This window comes from Triticum aestivum, chromosome 2B, assembly GCF_018294505.1.
Source record: "Triticum aestivum cultivar Chinese Spring chromosome 2B, IWGSC CS RefSeq v2.1, whole genome shotgun sequence".
Classification (NCBI taxonomy): Eukaryota; Viridiplantae; Streptophyta; class Magnoliopsida; order Poales; family Poaceae; genus Triticum; species Triticum aestivum.
This window is the reverse complement of record NC_057798.1, coordinates 55,206,315-55,222,737: the sequence shown is the minus strand read 5'-3', so window position 1 is coordinate 55,222,737 and position 16,423 is coordinate 55,206,315. Positions and strand designations below refer to the sequence as shown.

Genomic DNA, 16,423 nt, shown 5'->3' with positions numbered 1-16,423 from the left:
CCATTGCCAATGCCTTCTAGTGATTTGTCCTCTATAATGTTAATATGCAATCTGATGTTCAGTTTATAGTTTTGTCGTCTAAAATGTAATGTTCAGTTAACACTTTGGTCCTCTGATATGTAATTTATAGTTAACAGTTCGGTCCAACAATTGCTACATTTCGTAGTAGTGTACTCAAGCATTCTTTGTTTTGTTAACTGTCTTATCTTCTAGTACATGTTTCTATTCTGCAATGTCGTTCTTAGTTAACTATTTTTGTTCATTTGGTCCGCTGTCCATTTAACTGTTTGGTTCTGTTCTGCAATTCGATTTTCATTTTCTATGATTACAATTTTGTATTGTTACGCATGTGAAATAAATCGAATTTGGCTGTACTCAATACATATTATACTGACAGTATGACAACTCTAAGTTAACATGATCAAGATCTTCCTTATGTGTGTTGCAGGGAAACAATGGGAGACACTGCGGTTTACCATCGAGGTTTGTTCAAGCATGGTCCTTTGGCTAATAGAACATTATTGTTTAGTTATAGGAATCATTCTAATATTTAGGTTTCTTACAATTTGATCTTGCACATGTAGGTCCTGCTGTCAGAGGCTTAGACCCACTGTTCGACCCTTGTTGCATATGGGGAAATGAGATGTCCATGAATATCAGTCAAGTTAAGAAAATCAGAAAGATTGTTAGGATGAAGAAACTTGCGACGAATAACAGGAAGATCTTTGTTGGCAAAATGAAGAAGACATCACTCAAGTATATGATGGTACTAACTCTTTTACCTTGTTTTTACCCCTTGCGCCATCATTCAATAATAGAATGGTACTAACTCTTTTACCTTGTTTGCAAGTCTTTGTTTTCAGTACTTTTCAAAGCAGTTCACCAATGATTACCTCTCAAACCACCTGCATGGTCAAGAGGCGAGGAAGGTATTCATTCAACAACCACAGTACAATATTGAAGTCTTGCTGAAGATAACGAAGGTTGGGAGGGCAATTATCCATAGCCACTGGCGTAAAGTTGCAAGGACATTCAACATCACTGAAGGCTCAATATTTTCCTTCCTCATCTGCAGTTTCCCAGATGAGATTCATCTATCTTTTTACCGTGTATGATGCTACTTTCCAAAGGTTTTTGATGTTGCATGTGAAACTTGGTGATGTTGTGTAATGGAGGAACTAAGTGCCGAAGCTATCTGATGTAATTTGATTATGAAATCCTGGTTGTTGTTATACGGATATGAAATATCTGGTGTGTTTTTATAAGAAATATCAATTTGATTAGTGCATGGATTATCAATAATAGGCTAATTACCCTGCTTATTAGGGTTTTCTATTGCAGACGGTTACTCAGACAGCACCATGGGTGATGAACTCAAACAACCCGCACGGTTTCTAGAAAGTAGGCGTGTTCGATCAACTAACAATCACACACGGCTTCCTGCAGAGAACTGTTTGCGTTAGGCCACCTTGCACAAACATTTCCACACAAAAACTTTTGTGAGATATACATAGGAACATAAATGTTTTTTGGGATTGACCGTGTGGGATGTACGTATGAACGGAAACAATTGGGTTTCGATGCCCCGCCAGATTGCACAAGAACTCATTTTGCCCCAGCATGTGTGCCAGGAGGGCCTATACGGTTTCTGGGTCGTGTGGGAAGGACCCCCTATCGCCCACACTCACTTGGTGACGATTCCAAACGACGTCGTGAAAAGCGGTTAAAAACCGTTTTTATAGCAGGTCATTACACCAGTGAGTGCTGATCTTTGGAGGTTAAGGTTTACTTAGGAAGGTAATGAAGTTCAAGAAAAATCAGCTTCATTGGATCAAGGAAAATATACTTCCTCTGTAAAGTGCATTTTGAGGATAGAATGCAAATGAGGCTGTAGAGCAAAAATACTCCACATACTCATGAGTTATTTTTGCATGGAGTGATGAGGCATGATGCAAAGGAGTTGTGGAAATTTTCTTAGATTTTTCTAAGAAAGAAAAAGAGGGGTTGCTTTGGGACAGAAGTGAAAATAAGTCATTTTCAGAATGAACATGATTATTTTCCTTTGAAAGATAAATTCCCAAAGCTATGTTATGACATAGGAGAGGTCAAGAGAGGATGTGGGAGGTGGATGGAGCCACTGGGTGAAAGCCAAAATAATTCCCAAGTGCTAAGTCCGAATAAATTCATTCAAAAACTCATTTTCAAATAAAATGGCAAATAAACCCAAGAGAATAAATGGTGGCAAAAACCAGGGTGTCACAAGGATCTATTATCTCGTTGAGGAGCTCCTTCTTGAACAAGGGAGGAGCACCAGGAGCGAGGTAGGGCTTGGGGCTGCCCCAAATAGCCTTCGACCATCTATGTCACTACATCTGGCCTCTACTAGAACTATTACTACTGGAATGAAAAATACATTACATATGTACAACAAACAATAATCCTTGATTGTCCTTTGCATAGCATAATCGGATATTACAATGGAGAACACAAAGATTACATAGACATGATAACCAGCGGAAGTACGTGCATAAATCGGTAACTATGGATTACACGATTGTATGGCTGACAGGTGGGGCCTATGGACTGCTGCGTCAGTAGTCAACAGTAAGGTTGACTAGTCAAACCTGACCAATGGGACCCACTAGTCAGTGGGGTTTAGTCAGCATTTTAATTAGTTTAATTAACTATAATTAGGAGGTGGGACCTAGTGGTTAGTAACATGGGTTAATTAATAGGGTACTATTTAAATTAACAAAATGCTAATATGGGGGTCGTGTGTGAGTGACATATTACATTTTTTTGTTAGTGCTAATGACGTTCCTGGTAGGTCGTGCCCATGTGTCAGTGACTCAGGACGGTCCAAACGCGGTGGCGCGCCGACGGTAGAGCTTCGGCGACCACAAGATCGGTGGTGGGGCTTGGGATTGCGTCTCCAATAACCATTCGGTGCATGGAGGATGCCTTTGAATCAGAAAATCAGTGCACATGCAACGGTGGCATAGGTTCATCTAGAGACGGCCGGGGTTGGCATCAGCATTAACACGAGGCAACGGCTGGAGCTTCGGGTGGACGCTGGCGAGGCTGCGGAGCACCACAAGGTGAATGGACAGCGATGTTGGGTTCCTGGGAGCTCCAGGAGCTCGATGTGGTGCTTGCATGCAAGCTTGGCTAGTAGTGCCTGCGGCGGTGATGCAGATGGTGGCAAGAAGAACTGTCTATGTCCAGGGAGCTAGCTAGGGGGCGCATGCGAGCAGAAAGATAGAGGGGAAAGACGACGGGGATCATAGTGAGCCTATAGAGGTGCAAAGCGGGTTGGCGAGGCACTGGTCGGCAGTCGGTGAGTGGTGCAACAGAGCTTGAAGGCGACATTGATCCTGGTGATGTAGGGGCTCCCGAGTTGAGTTCGTGGCCACGGGCGACGTGGGAGACGATGATGAAGCTCCTAGACATGATCTCAGGCGAGGAGGAGCTTGATGGCCATGCGAAGGAGGTCGTCCATGGCGCAGGCAAAGTTGGGTTTGCATGGGAGAAAATAAAAGCGGTGCGGAGGGTGAAGATGGTGAGCTAGACTTCAATAGGGGGTTCATGGGGTCCTATAGGCGTCGTAGGGTGGTCTGGATGGCCGGCATGTGGCCATCCTAGCCATGGGTTGCAGCACGGAGTCCACCTCACCTCTGTGAATAGCGGTAGAGGATGGCCCGGGTGGGCTGGGCCAGGCCACACTGTGCAGTGATGGCCCAAGTGTAGAGTGGGTCTTTGCTACTTTTATTTTCTTTTATTTATGTTCATTCTTTCTTTACTATTTTGCATTTTCTTTTAATACCAAATGATTTTAGTTGTAGAAGAAACTTGTAACATAAATAGTAGGCAATGTGTTGAGCTAGCCCACCAAGTTTCAATTTATTTTGAAATTTACAAAAATTTTAAAATGGAAATGTGTCAGGGCAATTACCTGTTGTTTAACCCGGCTCGGGACGTTAGGTCGTCTTTGTACTAAACCTGGCAGATTTTGACCCGGCAGATCCTGACCGGGCTCATTCTGACCCAGCAGATCCTGACCAGGCAGACAGATCATAAACATAGCAAAACAGAATACCAACTACGATGGCAGTGCGAGCACAAACGAGTAGCAAGGATGAAGCGTTTGGGATATTCGACATACCAGAAATAGTTTTATAGATATAATTGTATGCACCACGGCTCCCTATCCTCGACGGTTTCTGGGTCATGTGGGAAGGACCCCCCCCCTATCACAGTCACTCACTTGGCGACGGTTCAAAACACCATCATGGAAAGGGGTTAAAACCGTTTGTATAGAACCTCGTTGTACCAGGGATATACAATGGGTGTCGCGAAGATCATCAACTCGCTACTTCACCTCCGGCTTCAACACATTCCAGTGTTCCACAAGATTGGCATACAAATTACGTAGATTTCCCAAAATTTTCAGAATTTTTGGAGTTACAGAAGTATGGACAAAGTCCAAATTACTACAGACTATTCTGTTTTTGACAAATTCTGTTTTCTTTGCATTCTGTGCTTATTTTGATGAATCTATGGATTGTATCGGGGGGTATAAGCCATGGTAAAGTTGGAATACAACAGGTATAATGCAATGATAAAATATGAATAGGTTTGCAACAGTACTTAGAGTAGAGATTTGCTTTATTAAACTAACCGATCTAACGAAGGTTTTGTTAAGTTTTGTGTGATTGAAGTTTTTAAGTTTTGCGTGAGATCACGATAGATGAAGGAACAAGGAGTGCAAGGAGCCTAAGCTTCGGGATGCCCATGGCTCCCCAAATTAATATTCAAGGAGAACCAAGCAACTAAGCTTGGGGCATCCCCTCTTTCTTCTACCTACCATTGGTAATTTTACTTGGAGCTGTATTGTTGTTCATCACATATCATGAGTTTTGCTTGAAGCATGTTGTATTATATGAGTCTTTGCTTGTTTTTCCTTTTAGTTTGTGTCATCTTTCCTTGCTGGACACAACTATTTGAGAGAGCCAAAATTATGCTATCATTTGTTGGAATAGCTCTTTATGCTTCACTTAAATTTTTTGAGCTATGGAATCACTCTAGTACTTCACTTATATCTTTTTGAGCACGGAGTGCTTTAATATTTTTGAATAAATGCTCTCATGCTTCTCTTAGATTTATTTGCGAGTTTGTAATTTTTTTAAAGTAATTCTGTCATGCTTCACTTATATTATTTTGAGAGACGAAAAACTTTATGGTCATATTCTTCACTTAAATTTATTTGAGCTTATCAAAAGCAATTGCAACATATGAAATTAGTCCCAAAGTGATAGATATTCAAGAGGAATATAATAAGAACTTTCATGAAGATCATTGGACAAAATAAACTTGATTCTTTGTAATAGTTTAGAGATATGATGATAGTAATATGTGAGTCATGTTGGTGAGTAATTAGGCTTAAGTAAGAATATTTGTGTTAAGTTTGTGATTCCCTATGCAAGCACGAAATTCAATAGTTATGCAATGAAATTATATCCTACTTGTGATGCATTATTCGGTGTTAGTTATGCTCAATGTTCGCTTATGTGAATTTTCGTTTGTTGGTTGGATGTTTATCAATCTATTTGCCATCCTTTCCTTGTAATAAGTGGGAATACTATTTGTGCATCCAAAATCCTTAAAACCATTCTTGCCATATGAGTCCACCATACTTACCTATATGCGGTATTTCTGTGTCGTTCTAAGTAAATTTGTATGTGCCAACTCTAATTTTCAAAATGAATTTCCTTTTTGTGTGCCCGCACCGCTCATGAAGCGGTAGGGGTGGCCAATATTTTCCATGCTAGATGTGTTATTCTCCAGATGAGTGTTTATTCACTTTTAATTGCATGAGAGTGCGACGGTAATAGGGATGCCTAGTCCTGAAATGAAAAAAAATACTTTATGTTGTCAAATAAGAAATTCCTTGGAAAGTGTTGGTATGGAAAGCACCCGTGGATACGACTATCCATGGATTGTGAAAGAATGGTGGAAAAAGGAATAAACTTTATTTTATGTTTGGGAACCGCCTATGGTATATCTAGCATGGAAAGTGTTGGGAATTACTCAGTCGTTTTCGTTGACAGGAAAGTATGCCTCTCAAAAAAAATTCTCAATTTTTGCTTTGAACTCTGGCACCTCTACAAATCTATGCTTCCCTCTGTGAAGGGACTTTCTATTTACTTTATGCAATTTTAATTTTTATTTGTCTCTCCATCTTCCCTTATAAAGCACCAACCAGGGAGCACTATGATCATACTTCAGCATTGGATGTAGCTAATATGGGAGTGTGTTTCGTGAATGATCAATGATTGAGCTTGATGGGCTAGGGATAACCTTATTTAGTGTTGGTATTTTGAAAAACATGGTTGCTTGTTGATATGCTTGAGTATTGATATCTTCATGTAAAAACTAGACTATTGATTTGAACCATCTGAAAGTCCAAATGTCCATGTTACAAAAGAAAAGAATATGTGGTGAACATGTGAGGCAACATTCCACATCAAAAATTCTATTTTTATCATTTACCTACTCGAGGACGAGCATGAATTAAGCTTGGAGATGCTGATACGTCTCCAACTTATCTATAATTTTTTATTGTTCCATGCTGTTATATTATCATTCTTGGATGTCAATCAATTTATAGCAACTTTATATAATTTTTTGGGACTAACATATTAACATAGTGCCCAGTGTTAGTTGCTGTTTTTGCTTGTTTTTTACTTGCAGAATATCCATATCAAACGGAGTCCAAACGCAGCGAAACTTTTTGGAGATTATTTTTGGACAAGAAGACACCTTGGGGATCAAGAAAGCACCTAGGGGAGGCCCCGTGGGGACCACATCACACTAGGGTGCACCCAGGAGGGTTGTGGGCCTCACAAGGGTCTCCTCCACCGCTTGTTTTCCCAATAAACTCCCAAATATTCTATAATCCCTAGGGGAGTCGATGAAACACAATTCCAACCGTCGCAAGTTCCAGAACCACGAGATCCAATCTAACACCAACACGAAGGGCTTCATCATCCTCATTTGTGCCTCTTCGATGATGCGTGAGTAGTCCACCATAGACCTAAGGATTCGTAGGTAGTAGCTAGATGGCTTCCTCTCTCTCTTTTGATTCTCAATACAATGGTCTCTTGAACATCTATTTAGTGTAACTCTTTTTGCGGTTTGTTTGTTGGGATTCGATGAAGTTCGAGTTTATGGTCAGATCTATATCCATGAGTATTATTTGAGTCTTCTTTGATCACTTATATGCATGATTATTTATAGCCTCGTATTTCTTATTCAAATCTTTGAATTAGTTAGGCCAACTAGATCAATTTTTCTTGTCATGGGAAGAGGTGCTTGTGATGGGTTTGATCATGCGGTGTTCTTTCCCAGTGACAGAAGGGGCAACAAGGCACGCATGTATCATTGCTATTAAGGATATAAAGATGAGGGCTATTCCTACATAAATAGATCTCGTCTACATCATGTCATCGTTCTTATTGAATTACTCTATTTCTTCATGAACTTAATACACTAGATGCATGCTGGATAGTGGTCGATGTGTGGAGTAATAGTAGTAGATGCAGGCAGGAGTCGGTCTACTAATCTTGGATGTGATGCCTATATATTGATCATTGGCTTGGATATCTTCATAATTATTTGATTTTCTATCAATTGCCCAACACTAATTTGCCACCATGTGCTATTTCTCGAGAAAAGCCACTAGTGAAACCTGCGGCCCTCGGGTGTATCCTTTATCATATTTGCTTTCAGATCTATTATTTGCCACTTTTATTTTCAGATCTATTATTCCAAAAACCCAAAAATACCTTGCTGCACTTTTTTTGTTACTTATTTTATTTCACATTTTATCGAGATCTATTTATCCAATCTACCACAAATTTATCTATCTTTTTACCGTGGAGGGATTGACAAACCCTCTTACGCGTCGGGTTGCAAGTATTTTTTCTTTATGTGCAGGTACAATTTACATAGTGTTGCTTGGTTCTCCTACTAGATTGATACCTTGGTTTCATAACTGAGGGAAATACCTACCATAGCTCATCCCTTCCTCTTTGGGAAAATATCGACGTAGTTTCAAGCGACATCAGGGCCTCAGGGGGCCCACTACCCACCAGGGAGTGCCAGGGGGTGGCGCGCCCTGGTGCCTTGTGGGCAGCAGGGGGCCCTCTAGTGGTTCTTTGCTCCAGTATTTTCCTTTTCTTCCAAAAAATCATCAAAAAGTTTCACCCAATTCTGATAACTTTTATTTCTGCAGAAAAACAAGACCATGGTAGTTTTGCTGAAAAGAATGCCAGTCCGGGTTAGTTCCATTAAAATTATACCAAAACCATATAAAATTGTTGTAAACATGGGATGAATACTTCGTAAATTATAGATACATTGGAAACGTATCAGTCGACCGTGTCTTTGCCGGCGAACCATCACCGAGATAGATCCGAGCGGCTAAAGGTGGATTCAGTAACTGCATGCAACGTGGAGGCTTTGCCATGGTTGTGCGAACCGGTACCCGGCCAATAAATGGCAAGGCGTAGTTGCAGGCGGCCGGATTCGCCAAATCCGGCAGCCGCGTGCGCCCAATCCCACCTTCGCAGATATAGCGTTTGACTGCCGGTGCTAGAGCAAGAGAGGCACAAATCTGACCGTCGTGTTGTGGTCGGCTGGGCAAGACTGCGAAGCAGCGGGTCAGCGAGGTGGCCGAGAAAATGGCGGTGGCGGCTCTGACAGAGGTGAGGGCGAGGGGGAGGGGAGGAAGGGAATAAAAAGGGACGAACGTGTCCCCTACGCGCAGGCTAGGGGAGGACAAGGGCATGTGTCGCTCGTCTGCCCGTGTCCTTTTTGTTGCAAACGTGGCCCAAATTTGGACCGGTAGTTGTCGAAAGCGCAAATAAAATGGGCATTTGTACATTTGCACCCGCGTGTTGGGCCTTGTTTTGTGTCTGGTTAGCCCCAAGTGAACGCGGCTGGACTATTTGGGGTCGTGCATTGGAGTTGGCCTTAGATGGTCAAGTACTTTGTAGGGAAACAAGCCTACCCGGGGTTCAAGTTCTACATGTCGCATGGATGCTCAAATATTTCCTATCTTTAGTTCAGTCTTGCGGACATTATTATTTCAATGCTATGACCTGGCCTTTTACAATGAAGTGCCTATGGTGACATTATCAATCTCAACATCTATTGACTGAAAATCACATAGCTGGTTCTAGTGGTAGGTATATGTGTGTGCCTTCATAGGGGTGAGTATATTAGCCAACATTCAAAATTTGGAAATATAACTCATACAACTTCTAGTAACTTGAGGACATATAGTTTAATACATGACCTTAGATATGAAACATTAAGTTGCATATAAACATCAATCGAGAATATTTATGTGGGGACATGACTCATTAATAACAAAATATTCGCGACAAATATTGATTTCCCCATTTATACATGGGCATAGATCCGTGTGGATTTTCTACGCGTCTGAAGGCGGTGGAGATAGGTTGTACATTGGCCACACTTACCTTTTCCCATCTATAAATACCTTGTCATACGAGGCATACCAGCACCAAACCACCAGACTATCTAGTGGGAAGAGTAGGAAGATCCCCAATCTCCTCCACCACCATCTGGCTCTAACCTTCAGGTACATGTTCCATTATTTGTTTTCTTGCCTTGTTTTATCATCAGGCTTCTGCTGCTTTTAGTTTTATCATCAGGCTTCTGGTGCTTTTAGTGTCCATGCTTTACATCCATGAGAATGTTAGAGGTTGATCTATAACAGTATAGGGTGGAAATATCCATTTTAATTTGATCTAGTAATCAATATCTGCATCGTTGTTGTTATTAGCACCCATGTATATGCATTTATACATAATTGTTGGCATGTTCATTGTTTGTTTTCCATGTTGATCTTATCTAGGCGCATCGTTTTTTTAGTCCTGCATATCATAGAAAAGGAATGAACATGGGAAACTTTGCATGCATAGCACAATCGATCATTCTCTGTCATTGTTTCATTTGAAATAGACAATTTTGTTTTATTGTGTTATGCAATGTTTAAACTATGATTTTAGTAATATATTAAGATTTTTCTAGTTGATTCTTTTCAAGAATAACAATGTGCTCGCAAGTACTAATATGGCATGCGTTGATCAAGAATAAAATATATTCATGTGTTTATAATTTGTTTAGGTGATCATGGAGCTCAAGGCCAAAGGATCCACCTCTATCAAGGCACTACTTGTAGAGGACATTAAAGTTTGTAGGTTGGTCCTCTCAAAAATTCTACTCAAACTTCACTGTGAGGTTACTCTAGCGATGAATGGGAAGGAAGCTGTTGATTTGTTCCTTGAGGGGAAAAAGTTTGACATTGTTTTGTTCGATAAGAATATGCCCATCATGACTGGTCCAGAGGTACTTAAATTGATATCATTGTATATGCAAGTATTTGGCATGTATATATATAAATATAATCCTCTTATTTACAAAAAATAGACAATATAATATTTATATTGCTCGACAGGCAATTGTGAAGATTCGTGCTATGGGGGAAACTGATGTGAAGATGGCTGGGGTTTCTGCCGATGATCATGCCATGGAGGCATTCATGAGTGTTGGTGCTGATTTATTTGTGCCCAAACCAATGAGGATGGAGGCTCTCGGCCCTATCATTCAGGAGGTCATCAACAAGAAGAAGAATGACATGGTCTAGCGCAATTCATCTTGCTTAAGTGATGTAGCAAATAATAATGTATAACTTTTTGATCTATGTTTGCTTTAGTCTCCATTGTTGTGTTACTTGTTCAAATGTATCATTTGATTTCGAGAACTTCATGCTAATGGCAAGACATAATTATCCATAATAATAAGGTACCTATGATATATTGGATCGATATAATCTATATGTCTTTCTATTTTTGGCCAAGGCTTCTCACTAACTCTGGTTTCATGTTGTGAGTCATGTACCCTTTTGAGAGGAATTTTTTTGACTATCAATATTCTGTAACTATTATATGGTCTGGATTACCAGTTATTGGTTAGTTTGGTGTATCCAGTTAATGACCGCTATTACTAATCCATCATTGATCCTTTATATGAAACTATTGGCAAACACCCCTATATCTCTGCCTTGTCCATGTAAGTAAAATTAACTTGTCATGCACCCATCCTTTCCCTCCGTAACACCATTTTGTCTTTAAAAACATAATGAAAAAATCAGTTATACCACAAACAATTTACTAGAAAGAATCGTGTGGGATGATATAAATATCTTGGCGCACCATCTTCTCTGGCTTATGCAGGAAGCTTCGTCATCTACAGTCCACTGCCCCCGCTTGAACCACACTTGTGTGCCAATTTCTCGCGGCACCGAGCGATAAAAAATTGCGACCGCAAAAATATCTATATCCCCGCTTGTCGTCGAAATATCACGTCAGATGTCCTCATGAAAGGACTTAGTCGTGGAGCCATCGCGACGGGTTAGCTTAAAGGGGTTAAACCGGACAAAGGACACGAGGGATTTTATACTAGTTCGGCCCCTTCGATGAAGGTAAAGGCCTACGTCTAGTTGTGATGGGATTATTGGGGTCTCGATAACCAGGGAGCTAAACACGCTATGCCTAGCTCTCGAGTTGTTGTTTCTTGTCCCTGAACCGCCGTCGGGTCGTCCCCTTATATACACGGGTTAACGCCCGGCCGGTCTACAGAGTCCCGATGCCGGCTCATACAAGTGTCCGGCTCAGTCTCTCCTTTCCTTATCTTACAATACAAGTTAGTTGACTATGGTGGTTTACCACTACGGGCCCTAATCCGCCTTTGGGCTCTGGGCCTCTAAGCTTTATCAGTAAAGCGCCATCTTCTGAGTCTTCGTGGGCTTCAATATAGTTGAGGGTGAACCGGCCCCTACTGGGCGGTTTACACTCAGTAGTTATATCCCAACATTAGGCCCTAGATTGATTTGAACCTGTTCATGTCAATCTTCAATACTTAGAAAAATCTTGTGAACATCTTCTTTCATTTCTCGTAAACTGCCATGATGTCTTTCTCTTATAAACTTTGTTAAACCGTCGTGACGTCATCCTTTGAACACAGCAACGGATCATCTTGACGTCATCTCTGTAAAAAATGATTAAAAAGATTCTCTTCGTTAATGGTATCGTGAAAATCGAGGTAACAGCTGCGCCCCTTGCCGCTTTGGACTCCTCGATTCCCGCGCCTATCGCTTATCTTCTGCCCCGTTATAAATAAGCCCGACGGGTCCTTCCATTTTATCCCCTTTCTTCTCGTCTTCCTCCTCGTGACCCGAAGAGCCCTAGCGCCGCCGTCGCCGTCGACCTTTGAATCTGCACCGACCAAGGCCGCTGCACCACCCTGTTTGTTCCAGATACCTTGCAACACTCCTCCGCCGCTGAGTGACCCTGGTAAGTTCTTTTTCCTATAACCCTAGATCTCCATTAGGGCTTTCGAGTTCATCTGTGTTCGTCGCCATTCATCAGTGCTTCTCCGCCCTTCTTTTAGCCTTTTTACTGAATTTATATACGTCTAATAGCTTTGATCCGCGGCCAGATCCATAGTTTTAGTTCACCATACCATAGCGTCTTGCTGTTCCTGGACAGACTCCATCTGGATCTTCTCTACTCCTCTTAGCGCCATTGTAGGGCTCACGAAAGTTTTTTTTTATTTAACCACGGTAGATCCAAAATTATACTGCCATATTGTGAAACCTGTTTCTGTAATTACTTAGTAGATTTTCAGCTCTGGCTCTTCTGCCTAAGGGCGGTTTAACTTTTAATAGTCAGTCCGCCATACACCATTAGCCCTCACTTAAATTGCCAGCTTGACTTGAATAGCAATTTTCCGATTTAACACTGATTAGTACACTTGAACCGTCAATTCTAAACCGGCCTTAAATTTTTCCTTTACAGTTTGCCTTTCAAGATGACCAAACAATTCTCTCCTTGCAACTGGGTTCCGTCCCGGATCACGGAGACAGAAATCAATGGATATGTTACCACTGGCGCTTTGGCCTCAAAAAGGGTTCTTCATTGGCATGTCCCGGGCCCTGAATGCCCTCCTGAACCTCAAGATGGAGAGGTGATTGTCTTTATGCAACACTTAGACCGGGGATTCAGCCCGCCCGGATCAAAAAAATTCCGGGATGTCCTTGCGAGCTTTCAACTCCATCCACAAGATATTGGACCGAATTTCCTGTCCAATATATGCAATTTTCAAGTGTTCTGTGAAGTTTACCTTCAAGAAGAACCATCTGTGGAGCTTTTTCGGGATTTTTTCCATTTAAACCATCGTACGGAGTTCTCTGATGGTCCCAACACGTAACTTGGTGGGGTATCAATCCAGAAGAGAAAAGAAGTTGATTTCCCTCATGCAAAGCATCACAGCCATCCCAAAGATTGGAACCAAACTTGGTTTTATTGTCAGAACACTGCCCCTGCTGGAGAAAATCCTCTGTCGGGTTACCGCCCTTACCGGCTTAGCAATGGCCACCCGTTACCTCTACGCTTAACTGCCACCGAACGGAAAACTTATGCACCTCAAATCGCCAAGCTCCGGGCTCTCCTGGTCAACGGTTTGACTGGTATTGATCTCGTCCACTGCTGGGTTTCTTGGGGTATTCTGCCTTTAAGTCGCCGCCCCGGATTCATGCATGAATATACTGGCAACGTCAAGGATCCTCAACGATATCATGAAATAGAGATGACGGATCTTGAAGTCACTGAATCTGTGACGAAAATGCCTGACGAACCAATCGCCACATGCAGCCAAACCGGGTTGCCACCTTTTTGCACCTCCAACAAACCGCCAGCGGTAAAGTTTAATATAATGCTCACCGAATCGCCTCCGCTTTAACAATGTGCTAATACTCCTTTGTTTTTCTTTCACAGGCCAATAGTTCCTTCTGGAAGCAGAATAAACCGGCAAGGGCTCCTTGTGCAAAGAGCAAAGTTACCAAGAAAGCTGCCAAGAAGAAAACCACCGAGTCTTCTGATCCGCCAGAAGATATTGACGAATCGGATCCAGAGGTAGAACTTGACTCACTTGGTTCCTTTTTCATACACCTTATTGACAATGACTATTCCCAGGATGATGCGGCGGCCAGCCGTGCAGACCACGTTGAGGTAATCTCTCTTTCTTCCGATTCAGATCTCGTGCCGGTTCAAAGATTTCGCCATGCAGTTCGGAAAGTAAAATACTCTCACCCTCTTGCTTATTTGGATCCAAAATTTTCTTTGAAGACACAGCAAGCTGAAGAGCGGCGCACAACCCGGCACAGTGGCCAGCAAATCACTTCTTCCGGTTTACCGGATACACCAACCTGGAAACATCGTCCAGAGGTTACTTGTTCTCCCGAAAAACTTTATCCTTTGAAGGGATTCTTCAGATACCCACTTAATCCGTATGATCCGTATTATCGGGCATCTTCCAATTCGTCTGGCGGTTCATCAACCACGCAGCTGCCTCCCCTTAAAATCGTCCATGGGTAAGTAAACTGCCCGTTTATATTGTTCCTTCATAGTTCGGGTTACCGTGCTAATCTTTTGGTTTGATATCACAGTGCCAAAGCCCGCCTGAGCAAGAAGGCTAAAACCAGTACCCCTATTGGTGAAGTTGAATCGGAGAGGGCTGCTGAAGATACCGGTAGAAATATCGACGTTATGGATGATTCCACCCCACAAGGCGAGAACACTGAAGCTAATCTGCCGGAAGCTGACCCGGCCGCGCATATTGATCCGTCGAGCCCTCATGCTACTCCTGCAAGCCCAGCTGCTGATCCACCAAGCCCGGCTGCTAATCCGCCAAGTCCAGACAGGGGTACCGTCAATCCGCCAAGTCCACCAAAAGGTGATGATGATGATGTTGTCATTACTGGCACGGCTCACACCAGTCCTGGTAATCCGGTTATCTTGGCCAAACATACTGCCAGGGAGGAATTCACTTCTATGGGCAAGGGGAAAGGGAAGACGAATTTATCCAACTTCGTCAACCTTAGCGCCGAGGAACTTCATTCCGGTTTTTAAACTGCCTTTACACCAGTCGTGACTTTGAAGCCGGTTTGGTGAACCTGATGAAGGAGCGTTATGAGGTACTCTTCATGAATACTTTGAAAATTTACTCTATTCTGTATATATTTTCCACTGTAGCCCCCAAGGGCCGGGCTATCTCTTGAAGATAAACCGGGACTTTTATATAAAGGACACTTCAGCTGAGTAGCCCCCAAGGGCCGGTTCGCCTCTTGAAGACAAACCGGGACTGTCTGTCCTTGTTAATTGCCTTTACTTATAACTGATCATTTGTGCATTAGCCCCCAAGTGCCAAGATTAATACCTGGATTGAGCCTTGGGACTTGAAAAATACTTACTTTAAAAAGCAATCCACATTAGTCCCCAAGTGCCAAGTGTATAACTTGTTATGCACTTGGGACTTTGAAGAGATATTAACTACTTTATCATCTGACTTTGCAGGATGATATAAAGACCAAAGAATCCCAAACCGGCGATCTTCAAGAAATCATTAAGTCACAGCAAGAAGAGACCGCTAAAGCCAAAGAGGAGGTAAAGGGCGCTCTGACTGGCATGGAACAGCTAAAAGAGAGCTTCAAAACTGAACGCACCAATTGGGAAACAAAAAAAGCTGCCTTGTTGAAACGGGCTGAAGACGCCGAAGCAGCTCTTAAACCGGTGGAGGAAGAGCTGATGGGTTTGAAACATCAAGTGAATTCCATGACAGCTGCAGTGTTTGGTAAGTATTTTATAATAACTTGCTTCTGTAGTACTATCAACTCCGTCGGTTTAACATTGAATTCTTAAACCGTCGTAGGCAATCGCATTGCTCATCTTGGAGTGGATATGTGGATGAAGTTGAAGGCGGCTTATACGTTGATTGAGCAACTGTATACTGGTGCACAACGGGTTATCTTTGCAGCTTCATATAACAGACCCCCCCCCTTGATTAAGGACACCTTGGCCAGGCTCTCAATGACTCCTGCTCAGATAGAGGAGGTGAAGCGATCGGCTGCTAGGGCGGGCACTTTACTGGCACTGACTCGGGCCAAAGCATGGATATCTGACTTGGATCCAATTGATATCGCCAAGGGATTTCCGGATGAACAAGCAGATGGGTCAGCTTTTGACAATGAAGCCCTCAAAGCTCTGACAAAGGAAATGCGTCTGCTATCAAGTCAGCTTGCTGCAGAAGCTAACCTGACTATTCATCAATCTTTTTACGATGAAAGGAACCAGCGGGTTGATACAACTGTGACAGAAGCGCAAAACCTTATCCCGCCAATCCGTAAGCACACTTACGCCCCTGATGTTAAACCGTCCAATCTGATAAGTGAAGAAGCTGTATTTTAGGCTCTAACCCGGATTGACTGGACCACCAT

The 16,423-nt window shown here is 42.3% G+C and overlaps 1 protein-coding gene across 1 annotated transcript; it reads left to right on the top strand.

Annotated features, from left to right (window-relative positions):
• Nucleotides 1-3,050: 3,050 nt before the first annotated feature.
• On the top strand, nucleotides 3,051-10,735 carry LOC123040383 (two-component response regulator ORR42-like). Its single transcript, XM_044463247.1, has 3 exons — nucleotides 3,051-3,098; nucleotides 10,216-10,437; nucleotides 10,547-10,735. Exons 2-3 carry the CDS (start codon nucleotides 10,222-10,224, stop codon nucleotides 10,733-10,735), a joined length of 405 nt encoding a protein of 134 aa, XP_044319182.1. The 5' UTR covers nucleotides 3,051-3,098; nucleotides 10,216-10,221.
• The last annotated feature ends 5,688 nt before the right edge of the window (nucleotides 10,736-16,423 follow it).